At 37.8% G+C, this 13219-nt stretch overlaps 1 protein-coding gene across 1 annotated transcript in view; it reads right to left on the minus strand.

Moving 5' to 3' along the window:
* Nucleotides 1-13219, minus strand: part of LOC140156924 (aminopeptidase N-like) — a 55277-nt gene that overhangs the window by 34682 nt on the left and 7376 nt on the right. The window contains exons 2-5 of the mRNA XM_072179964.1: nt 12231-12698; nt 11328-11436; nt 10707-10877; nt 9599-9719 (exon numbers count right to left, since the gene is read on the minus strand). Coding sequence (XP_072036065.1) covers nt 9599-9719; nt 10707-10877; nt 11328-11436; nt 12231-12698 — 869 coding nt within the window. The remainder of the gene's footprint in view (nt 1-9598; nt 9720-10706; nt 10878-11327; nt 11437-12230; nt 12699-13219) is intronic.

Here is a 13219-nt window from a genome sequence, read left to right on the forward strand (position 1 = left end):
TGATACATTGGGCATATACAAATGGGGAAGATTTTTCTTATTTTTAAATTCAACTACTAGCCCCTCCCCGGTTATAAGCCCACCCCCATTTTTGCCCGGGGGCCACTTCAGTATGATAGTGTACACATGTGTGACCAAATCTTCTTTAAACACCCCCTAAACGAGTTTTACCATACCAAGAAATTTAAGCCTAAATTAGGTAAGTTAATATAAAATATACCCCCTAATGTAGGCATGGGATTTTCCAGTGGAAACACTGGAACATTTCCGCAATTTTATTAATTTTCAACCCTTTTTCAGGTGTTTTTGGCCAATTTTACGCGCTTTTCCAGACTTTTTCATAAATGCGTAGTCCCATGCCTGCTAATGGGTTTTTTGGCTAGTGCCAAAATTTATAAAGGTACCCTAAACAAGTTGTTCAGTTTCAGAAAACTACCCTTATTCTTGAAAATCAGTGTTTTTTAGACCCTAAATGTGTCATTCACGTAACTTGCCTTGGCTAAAAAAAACACCCCTTTTCCTTGTTTTTTTGGTCATGCATGCATACAGACCATTTATGTGAGTGCCCCCCCTGCTGCCCTGCATTTTTGGCATTTTTTAAAGTGAAATTGCCCATCTAGGGGGTGGGCTTATCCCCGAGTGGTTACGGTATTATTACTTTCTTCTTTTTCTATTTAATTTAGTCCCCTCTGAATACATTGCCTTTCATGTGCACAACCTAATGTAGGCCTGGTTGCATAGATCTATCTGTGAGTTTATACATTTCAATATTATTATCATGACTGTAGTAGCCTAGTATAAGGCTTATGGTTTCACATCATTTTTGTATGTGTCAAGCTGTTTTGCCCTGAAAAATAGAGGTAATGTGAATATCGAATATTATATCTGTGAACAAACAGATTCCACCATACCATATTATTGAGGCAAAATTTGGGTTAAAACATGCTTACTTCATGATTTTTATCATTTTTACAAAAAATTCCCATTTTATGCTTTTTTTGGGGGGGGGGGGAGAAAAATGTATTTGTTTGAAAAGAAATGTATATCAAGAAGTGTATGTATTGAGGTGGATATTTGAATTGAAAAAGTTCAGTGACATTTTTGTGACCCTCAGTTTTTGACCCATGACCTCCAAAAAACCAGAGGCCATTTCAGCATACATATTTATTTGGATTTTTTTTAACACTTTTACATAGGCTTATAATAGCGGGGATGCCACAATAACAGGTCCTATGATTTAAGATTTAGAGAGGCCAGTGATTTTGAGGTTTTTGTGCTTCTAAATGGTGTTAAAATTTATCTACACATTCCGATCATATCATTTTACCCGGTTGTTATTTCTGAAAAGTGACGTGTGTTGAAATGCAGTTTTTGTGAGTACAATTTTTACCAAAAATGTGAATATTAAAATAGCTATAACTTTGAAACTACATTAAGTATGAACTTCATAATTCATATTTGCTGTGGAGAATTATACATGTCATATGTACAGGGTTGTAGCTAGGATAGTTTTTGTTGTGGGCGACATTTAATGAAAATCTTGCATATTTGGCAATTTTTTGCCAAAATGGGCCAAATTCTGTTAATCCAATAAAATTGTCAGTGCAATTTGGGCCTCTGAGTGGTGGGCTCCAGTGCTAAAGTTGCAGCTGACTGGTGGGCTCCAAAACTGAGTGGTGGGCTCTGCCACAGTGCCACCCACTACCGCCCACTGTAGCTACATCCCTACATATATTCTATATTTGTTAACGAAAAAATTGCATCTGTATATCTTGATGAAATAGTTGGAGGATATATATTATTTTGGTGATTTTGTACAATTTTGACCGAAAAAAGTTAATGGTAAATAATGGAAAAAACAAAATTAAAGATATTTGGAATAAAGAGTATACCTGTATTGATATGAATGTGTACATCAAAAAACAAAAAGTCAATCATTGCAACTTTCTAAAACCAAATGTTTTTGACCTATGACCTCTTAAAAATCAAAGGTCAGCATAAAATGCTTGTTTTGGGCTGTAAATTGCCGATGCAATTTTTGGGTACAAATTTGAAATTTTGGTTAAAATGGGCATTTGTTTTGTTGCTATAGGCCTACAATTTATACAAAAGCTTTAACTACAATTGATGTTCTTGATGTTAAATGGTACCACAATTTCAGGATATATTCAGAAGTCACAGGTTGTTCAGCTACCATAGCAACTTTGTTTCCCACCATTTTTCAGTTGATTTTGATGGCAAAACTGCCAAAAACTATTTTATGTTGACATTTGATTTTCAAGAGGTCATAGGTCAAAAACTTTGGTTTCAGGAAGTTGCCATGATTGACTTTTTTGATGTACACATTCATACCAGTGTATTGGTATACTTTTTATTTCAAATATCTTTAAAAAAATTAAATTTCATTTTTTACCATGTAGATAAAATTAACTTTCTTTGTTCAAAATTGAGCAAAATCATCAAAATAATGCATTTCTCCCAAAATATTGCATCAAGATATCATATAAAGATGCATTTTTTTGTTAACAAATATTGAAAATAACAAATTCACAAACTGCATTTTTCTACCCAAATATCTCAGCTCATTTGAAAATGCCAGCTGGGTTAAACAGAAAGATGAGTCTCTAAGGCAACGAAAAAAGAAAACCCTGTTCTACTTTCCATGTACAAATGAATCCCGACCCAAATTTGGAAATTTCAGAAACAAAGTGCTTTTTTGGGTCATTTAAAAAAACCACAAAAAAAGCCGACCGACCCTACTTGAAAGGTCTGTTAGCCTGTAGAACAGGGTTTCTTTTTTTCGTCGCCTAATGGTTAATTCTAACCTAGCTGGCACCTTTGTCTTAAAATAATGCACAAAAATCTTAACTAGAGCAGATAGACCGAAGTGGCCTCTCTACTAATTATCATGGTTGTTTTGTACAATTAGTTGTTGTTTGTATTGTTGTAAGGTTGAGTTTTTGAATTGTCAACTGTGCGGTGGGTCGTAGTTTTTTTGGACCTGAATTTGGCTCGGACTCAAATATAAATGGACTGGGCTCGGCTCAGTCTTGAATGAAGTGGACTCAGGTACAAAAAATGGTCTAATAATTATGTACCAATAATTAAAATTAAACCTGTAAGTCGATGTGGTTGTGAAATGTTTTCAATTATGAAAATATAAATGTTTGTAATTTACAATAAATGTGCATTTGAATGTAAATTTTATTTTTGTTGAAAAGTCCAAGTTTGGAAAATATGCATTCAGGACAAAGTCTATCACTAAATATGTTATGGTTCTTCTCAACTTTCAGACCAAACTTGAGACTTGTCTCAACCTCAAGATGACTCGAAACTCAGGTTTAGTGACTCAACTACAAGTCTGTTGCAAAACAAACAGCAAAAACAGCTATTTACAAAATGTTGGAGGGCAAATCCTAGTGTATAAATAAAAAAAATTTAACTTCATATTAAGACTTGCTCTTACTTAATGAACTTAATGGTGGTGTAAGGTGTTCCTCAAGGCAATGTCATTGGTCCTGTTCATTCCATTTTACGGCAAGATTAGTGATCAATGATGATGCTTTGGATGTTCCAAACTCTACAGAAGTTTGGAAGTAATGTTGATGATTTGACCATTGGTGAGAACAGGGCCCACACTACAGGCTCTATCAAAACGATTGGTACCCGTCAATTTGGATGTTTATTGAAAAGCCTGCCTTTTCCAAATGCAACATTGGAAACTCTTGAAATCTCCAGAATGTATAGTTCATGACTTTTTATGGCAGTTAATCTACAAATTAGTTGGATCTGTTTTTTATCCGACATTTCAATTTTTTTATTCAATTTTCGGTCTGTTAAGAATAATTGATTCGAATCTGGTTTTATCATTATTTAGTTTTTTCTAGAGTACAATATTAAATAAAATATGTTATACTTAATATTGTCATAATATTGATATTTGTAAAAATGATGAAAAGCTACAATGTGAACAATAAATGATATTAATAAAACAAAGCACGTGTTACAGATCTTTAATAGTAATTGTCTCATCATACTCTCATGGCTAGTAGAACTCAATACATGTACTAGTCTCCAAAATTAGACATGTTGATGTTAGAGGTTAATCACTAGATATGATTTTGTTGTAGGACTTTCAAATCAATGCACGAGCCGCTTTAATGTTATGTAGAACAATGCGGGGGACAATCACTGTTATGCGGGCACCTCACTGAAAAATGGGTAATGGTGATGTGTGGCCGACATTTTTCAATTAATGTTCACCCAATGACCGACCCTCTTTTTGTTTGCTGTTATCCAGTGACCCGCTCAAATATTTTTGAACTAATGTTAGATAAGCTCTCACCAAATTATCCTCTTGAGTCAACCAGAGTTGTGCAATTTTCCCTCACTGAATTTTCCCCAAATTTTACTCAATTTATTTAGGCTCCTGTTTAACCCAAAACTTGCTAGGTTTCGCTGAATGAATCCATTTTTGGGGGCTTTCCCTACACTCTGCTGTTTCAAGCAGAACATTAGGCCTATATAATATACCAAACTTATTCTCGGCAAAACTTACCCCCATCCCAGTTTTCTTCTACCCGAGCTCTATACATCGCTCCAATTTGAATTAGAAATAACATTATACAAATGGTTAGCATGGTTAGGGGCTTAGGGCTATCATATGCTATTATGAGCCCTGGGGAGAATAAAATGGAGGGGGGATTTGTTTGGCAAAAAAAAAAAAAAAAAAGGGGGGCCAAAATTTATTTACAGGTTGAAATGAGGGGAAAAACTTTTGGCACACATATTTTATGGGGCACGACACCTATCAAACAGTACGGAAACGTTCAAATTTGAAATAGGCCTATGTTTTGCTCGGCCCCCATATTTTGAGATTTAGATTATCAGTTTTTCATCCACACCGGGAGAGCCTCGGAGGGGACATGAGTGGTAGGCTTAGATTATTTTTTATAAATTGTTCAAATACAATGCAATGGCCCTGAGCAAATCGCACCATTTTGGGCGGAATTTGCCCAATTTGAGAAAAAAGTCCCAAAATGTGTCAGTGACCAGAGGCAATGACCCGCACGGGTTAAAACAAATTACGGCCCCATGAAACTCCCTATCTCGGGTTTGAAAATTGTTATGACACCCCTTCCGCGCACAAATGATTCCACAAAGTTCAGGTGTTTAATTCCCGTTTAATTATTTGGCCCCTATAGGCCTAGCTAGGCCTATTAGACCTAGATTCCACAAAGTTCAGGTGTTTAATTATATTCCTAGGCTTATAATTAAACACCTGAACTATAATAGGCCTAGGCCCCCTACTGGTCTGTTTTGTTCCCTTAGGCCTAAGCCTAAAGTCCATTTGGAAAGCGCGCGAAAGTTTTGTAGGCCTATTGATTGTAAATCAACTAGTTTTTCAAACAATATTTAGGCCTAGGCCAATTATAGGCCTAGTCCCAATCCCAAATAGGCTATAGGCCTATCATCATGAATGTTATGACCTAGTAGCGCTTCTTCCCACCCCCATATTTTTATGACCCCCTATATAGGCCTATGCCTATTCATGGCCCATCATACCCCCCCCCCCCTCCACCATCCGGTTAATACTTTTACAGGGAGTAGGCCTAGGCCTACTGATTTGGAGGTAGGGCCTATAGGCATAGAATCCAGATTCTGAGCATGTAGTTGTTAATGATGTGTTTTTATTTACTTTGAAAAGTGTATTGCATTTCTGTATTTTAATTTTGTATAGGGCCTACCGCCTAAATAGTTGTAGGCGTAGGCCTACCGGTAGGCCTACTGTACAGGCCTATTCTATATAAATTGCATGTTGATAATTGTTGTGTAAATGTATCGCAGGGCCCCCGTTAGACCAGCTATTTGGTTGAATTGTGCTACCCTGGATTATGAATAAAATAAATAATAAATAAATAAGATAGAATTCAAGAACTCCCCTAACAAGTAATGTGATATTATGATCTAGGGGCCCTACTACATGAATATCACAGCCGAAACTGATGAAGGATCCGCAATAACCTCCAACCCGATCCAGTCCCCTAATGTTTGTGATTTATTCCGTATTCATTACGTGATAAAGATTTTAGGGAGTAGGTCGAGATTGAGGTTCCTGCGAACGTCGTCTGCTGCCTGGGTAATCGATATCGACACAATTTACAGTCTCAGTAACAGACTCAACGGATCGCTTACATAGCAACATTGACCGGACCTGTGAGTGAACTTTGACGCCATGAGGTTATTACAAAAGCTTAATTTTCTAGAAAACGGCCCATAGATACTGGAATATATATGGCTAAAATTTAGATTGTATTTTTTTCTTCCTATGGTATTAATTTAGAGTCATTTCAGAATGTAATGAAATGGGGAAGATCAAATGAATGTCTATGTTTCTCTTTGTTTTTATATTTCTAACGATGGTGCTAAAAAAATCCCTACACCACGTTAATTTGCGTATTTGGGCAATCATATTTCCCTGAATCCGCGATAGTAGTATTCAGTTACTCAACAGGCCATAATCCTCCTTCCCCCCCTGCCGTAGAGCAAAAAGGATAATAATGTTCGTTATTTCCACAAACTAACGAATACCAGATTGCTACATATAATCAAAGAAGTGCCCTAGGCGACAATAGCCAGAACGGCTTAGCATGGCAAAAAAGGTTGACAATGTCGCCCTCTATAGTTATGATAATACAAAAGGACCGGTTTATTAGTTATCTAGGATTTGTCAGTATGCAATGATGACGACGATATATAGTTTTAGATATACAGCCCCATGAATGTCCAATCTTCTAGAATAGAATTACATCTTATTTGCTGATGTTGTGCGCAGCAGTGAGGCAATACTTGGGTAACTGAATCTCACTAAGTGTACGAGCATTGTACAGTTTTCCAGTTCAGTGGTTTAGAGAAAGTAGTCAAATTGTTCATCCATACTAAGCTACATTCAGCACAGTGTTGTTCACCATGCAGCCTTTCCGCCCAAGATCAGACCTAACCGAGCATGACCTGATATATTTAAAGAAGATGGTCTTACGCCCAACCCTGTCTTACAGATAAGAGATGCAATGGAGATGGGTTGAAATCAATCAAATGACGAGCTTTCATGTTCATATTCATAAGTATTTCAAACATTCTTATGTAATTGGCGCCACAAACTTAGGCCTATACTACTAAATACAGATTTTTTGATACCTACAAAACTCTTTGTGGCCTTATCTCAAAGCGGAAACCATTTTTATAATGTGGAATGAGGCATACAAACATAGTCTTATATTTTCATAGAAAGACGACGGTTTAGAACTGTCAAAAGATTTACTGCGTGCATAATCTAATAAAGAACTTTGGGAATAGGACTCGCTAAATATTTTAACCGGCGAGGTAGGTACCAGGGAATAATCACACGGCTTGGTAGATGCGTCAGAGACCTTGGTAGGTGGGGGATACTCCTTTACAATTTTGACTTTGTCAGGATCTGTCGCAACACCATTTTCACTCACTATATGACCTAAGTATTTCACTTCTTTCTGACCAAATGAACATTTCTTTGGCTGTAGTTTTAGACCAGCTTGACGAAAACGGTCAAACACTTGTTTTAGATGACATAAATGCTCAGAAAATGAATTACTGAAAATGATGACGTCATCCAGATAACATAGAACAAACTGCCAGTTAAGACCTCTCAAAACTTCTTGCATAGCGCGTTGAAATGTCGCAGGAGCATTATGAAGGCCAAATGGCATTCTTTGGAATTCAAATAGACCATCTTGTGTCACAAAAGCGGTGAGAGGTTTTGAACTCTCTTCTAAGCCTATTTGCCAATAACCTGAAGCAAGGTCTAAAGTTGAGAAGTATTTGGGTTTGGCAGCGCCTAAGCTATCTAGTGCGTCGTTAATGTTTGGCAAAGGAAAATTGTCACGTGGACAAATATCATTCAATTTCTTGAAATTTATCGCAAATCTATAAGAACCTGGAGAACCAGCCTTGGGTACCATACATACAGGAAAACACCATGGACTAGTTGACTCTTTAATAATTCCTTGATCTAACATTTCATTGACTTGTTTCTTGATTTCCGCTTGAATATGTGGAGTATATCTATATGGTCGAGATCTAATTGGTGGATGTCCATTTGTTTTTATTTCATGTTTTACACCAGAATAATCTCCATGCGGACCTCCTTCCACTTTAAATATATCAATGTATTCATTGAACAAATTAGTAATTTCTGACATTTCTGAAGATGACAAATGATCAGTGTTTACAGAGACTTTAGAAAGTACTTCTTGAAGCCTAGGATCATCCTCCTTACTATCTATTGGCGATGAATGAATTTCATTGACAAATTCTTCCTTCAAATTACTCAACTCGCCAAATTTTGAAATGAAATAGGCCTACTACGTGCCTAGACTATAGATAAAACATACAATATATGTTGATGCCACCAAAACAAAACTTACCACCATCATATTAACTTACCAAAATAAAATTTGAAACAAAAATGGTAAGGGTAGCCCGTAGCATCACTCAGAAACTCCGCTGACGTCTTCGGCCGTCGATGAACAAGATGTATTAATATATAATATAGGGTAAAAATTGTCTCTTGTAAGTGTGATCTTTAAAATAACATTGATATAAAAATATCAAAACGCCTTGGCTTTCTCCACCATTTCTAATAAAGAACTTTGGGAATAGGACTCGCTAAATATTTTAACCGGCGAGGTAGGTACCAGGAATAATCACACGGCTTGGTAGATGCGTCTTGGTTCACTCGTCTCGACTAGTCCCTCAGATTGGTATTCGGTTCATCGTCTCTTCATCATAGGCCTGAGTAGGGGCGCTAAAATAAAGTTCTTCATAGAACCAGAGGTTCAACCAGGGACTTATTGAGGCTTTTAGAATCAGCCAAGCACGAGTATTATCACACAAACATGAAGACAATCAAAACCCAATTTACTGTTAATTAAGTTATATTTATTACTTACTACATCTTCTTCATTCGGTATGAAACTTTATATTAAAACTAACAAGAGAACTAGGAGTAGAACAAACTCCATTATCCAGTAATAATTAGCGAGAATTGTACTCGCTCTAAACTAAGAAGTTGTGTTCAGATCTTGACGCACACGGAGAGTTTATGGAGAGATGTTAACCATCTGAGTGAATGCCACAGACTACAATTAAACATCCGTTTGCATCGTCCACAAAACCTCTCTTTACAACAGACCATTGTGACGTTTAACGATAGTCTAATCGACATGATACGAGAGAGTGATCTCACTCGAGGTGAATGACACCATAGTTTTGAATAAATAAATAAATTAAAATAGAAGGCACGGGCTATAAAATAATATATCGCCAAAAAAAAAAAAAAAAAAAGTGGGCACCCTTAATCACTAGAGAAACTCTAGATGAGAAGAAATGTAGATTTTGAGGAAAAAAAGAGTGTCAAGTTAAATTTGCCATAGTTAAACAGTAGTGCGCCCAAACAATATTCTTGTGTGCGCTTAGGTCGTATTATTCAGTATGCGTGTAGAAATGCAATGAATAAGTTTGAAATGGTTTTGAGTTTACATTCCATGTAGTACATACTCACCTAATTTAGGTAGAGGATACGGGTAATCAAAATATTCCTCATAATACTGCAATATATCTCTGTGTACATCCATGCCATAGGTGATGTCATCAATTATTTCTGCTCGTGACCATGCTCGTACCTATTGCGGCAGATAACAAATAAAGTAAAATTATGTTAGTCTATTAATTCATTGTCTTCTCTTTCCCCCGCCCATCATGTCCACACAAATGATAATTTAAATAGACACATCAACACGCAAAAGGGCAAATGCTTGTCCCCCCAGAGAAACCCCTGTTTTAGGACCGCGCAGCTTTGAAAGGCTTTACATTTGGCCAAAACATAGATCTGAAGGAACCTTGATTTTGATAATTTCAGCTCCAAAAGACCCCCAAATTGCCCATTCCTCTCGTATTTTCTGGTTGTTTTTCAAGGCGATTTTCAATCAGAAAGCCAAGAAGAGACCCTTGATTTTGACAGTTCACAGTAGTCCTGGTCTCCGAAAGACCACTTTTACCGATATGCCATCAACTCCCAAAGACCACCATTGCCAGTTCCGTAGGGAGCATACACGTGTATCACAAATTTAGGATGTGTCTTTCTCCTCCACGGGGTCAGTCCCGTGTTCAAAGAACCATACGTGTAGCCGTCTTTTTCGAATAGAATACGGGTTTAATCCGTGATTCATAAAGGTAAAGGAGATGATCCTGTATAAACAATGATCGGAGTGCCCATCTCCCTTTCATTGGTGATTGGACCAGACACCTCCATATAATGTTGCTATAGGGGGATCGCTACACCTCCTCCACAGCGAGTATATTACATTCCCAGCATTTAAGAATGCCGGTACCCATTTTATACACCTGGTTGGAGAGGAGCAATCGAGATAAAGTGCCTAACTCAAGGGAACAACACGATGGCGTCGCCGGGGCTCGAACCCGCAACCTTCCGATTATGAGTCGCAGCTCGTTCCGGTCGGCCACCGTGCTCCCTTGATTCATGCTGCATCCCTATGATTCATACTGCTGGATAAAGTAGACCTACAGACGTGATTTGCGACACGACCGTATGGAAGAAGCGAACAGATTCCAGAGAGATATTACTACAATCTAAAAGAATATAAACCTACCAGAACTCCAGTCGTTGTATAGGTCTCTTTAGAAACAAAATCCATTACAGTGTAACATATAATGTAAGTTGACATCTTTGGTGTGGTGAGAAACCGTGTTGTTAACCAACCCTCTGATGGTCCTGGTTCTGGAGGTCCAGCTTCATCCATGTTAGCCAATGCCCTATATTCCTAAACAGAACGACATCAAGAAAGATTATGTACATTGATCTCACTTTTCATAATCATAAAAATTTGCATGTCTACATAGAATCATTGAGAAATTGGTTACAGACAACTGATAACAGAAGTGAATCAAAATTCATAACGTTGCGACTCATTCGTCGGGTCGTCGTCAGATTAGCAGATACTTGACTGGTGGTATGATCAGGTTGTGGCAATCGGTGAGGAAGTTGTTTCACGGTGGAGTGCCAAGCGATCGAGCGACAGCAGGAAACGTGGGCCTCCCTTATACTTTCTAAAAGTGCTACCTGCTTAATTCTTTCCCGGATGGCTTCATATTATCTTCCACAGTTTTGAGTGCCGATTACCATCACATGGCCAAAACCACCATTCAAGTCTGATGAAGACCCGGCGAATGGGTAGTACTGAACTTCCGAATTTTGATACACATAACCATACCTGACGATGGGTGATTGAGAATGTGAAGTTAGCTTTTAGTCCAGGTTCGTCAAAACACGGGAAAGCTTTCCGTGCGTTGGTAGGAGACATGAACGTTGCGGCGATCCATCTACCATCAAAGATATGTACAAAAAAGGAGAGAATGAGCAACTTTATGAAATACCATTATTAATGATTGAATCTTAATGAATAGAATACGATATTGGTAATAGGTTTTGATAAGACGTAGTTCGTGACTGCTAGTTTGCCACCTGAAAAAAAAGAGTCGTCACTTTAATGCAAGATGTAAAGACACAGTTCACTTGTCTTCAATTCAGTTAACGTGATCATGGTGATGTAAGTCACCATCAAAAATACTGAACTTGCATAATAATTAAACTTTGCCAATCAAGTACAATGCCGTTTTGAAAGAGTAATAGTGGACGCGTCGGACGTGAAACCAACCGAATCGCAAATGTGCATCTTTGATAGGGGTCTCCCCGTCAGTCCGAAACACCGTCAGTCCGAACCACCGCTAGCCGAATTTTAGGGTTAGGGTTATAGGCCTAAGGGTTAGATTTAGGGTTAGGGTTAGGATTAGGTAAGCTTAAAATTCGGACTAGCGGTGGTTCGGACTGACGGGGTTTCGGACTGACGAGGTGTACCACTTTGATATAATTGCACGGCAACCAATCTGATGCACGGATGTGAGTGATTGTATCAAAGTTGATTACGTTTGATATGATGTAGGCAAATTTGATCCTGAAAATTGAGAGTGTATCCAAACTTCGCGGGAAACGCAGTGGATTCGATTACTTAATAATTATTATCAAATCATCAGCCTGGATGGCGAAATCCCAAATCCTAAGTACAATTTTGTGGATTTGTCACACAAAAGGTGATTATATAAACGTACTATATTACCTTTTGTCTCCTTGTGGAGTCGTATATGAACTCCTATAAAGCCCAACAAGATCATCCTGCAGTTTTCCTTCGAATTCTACTGTCAATAAATATTCAGAATTTGCTTCCAAAGTGTCCTCCAGTTCAACCAAAATAAACTGATTCTCTGGATACAACCTCACATCGATAACATCTGGAACCGTACCAACAAAGTCATCAGCTAATTCTAATCGAACCTTTTCCGTGTTTATCGTCAACTGTTTTCCATGGAGTAATATTACATTTGTTTTACTGATACACATGATCTGCATTGATGAGGTCCCAGAGAAAGTAAAATTATCCAAATCAATGGTGAGGTCAATAGAATAATGTAGTGGTACGATGTCGTCTGGAAGGCGAGGGTTGTCCCAAATATTTTTTGGTGTTTGTGGAGTATTTCCTGGGCTTGTTGTTGGTGAAATTGTCCCGCTAACAGGAATCGGTTCCGGTCTGCAGACAGCAAAATAAAAGTAAATCGGATTAATAATGCATTCAAATGTACTTAAATCACACAGCAATTCGCCCTAGAAGTGACGTAATAATCGGATTAACTACCATAGCAATAGATGAATACAATTTTTGAATAAGCTTGAATAGATCACCCTGCACTACAAGCAGGTTGCACTCTAACAAGTGCGCGGGATCAGCATAATATGCATAGAATTACGATACATGTCTTTATCCCTGTTCTTTGACATCTATGGTTCAATGCAAAGGTACCGAGTGAACGTTGTAGTGCAGGGAGATATATCCAAAATTGTATTCATCTATTGCTATGGTAATTAATCTAATTAACTACGTCACTTCTCCGGCGAATTGATGGTGCAATGGTGGTATATTGGGAGTGGCAGTGGCGATGACGACGATGACGACGACGACGGGGGGTTAGGACTATGGCATATTTTATAGGCTATTATTATGTAATTATGTGTCGTTAACGTTCCATTATTCAGAGACCGGACCGAACCCAG

This window comes from Amphiura filiformis, chromosome 7 (assembly GCF_039555335.1).
Source record: "Amphiura filiformis chromosome 7, Afil_fr2py, whole genome shotgun sequence".
NCBI lineage: Eukaryota > Metazoa > Echinodermata > Ophiuroidea > Amphilepidida > Amphiuridae > Amphiura > Amphiura filiformis.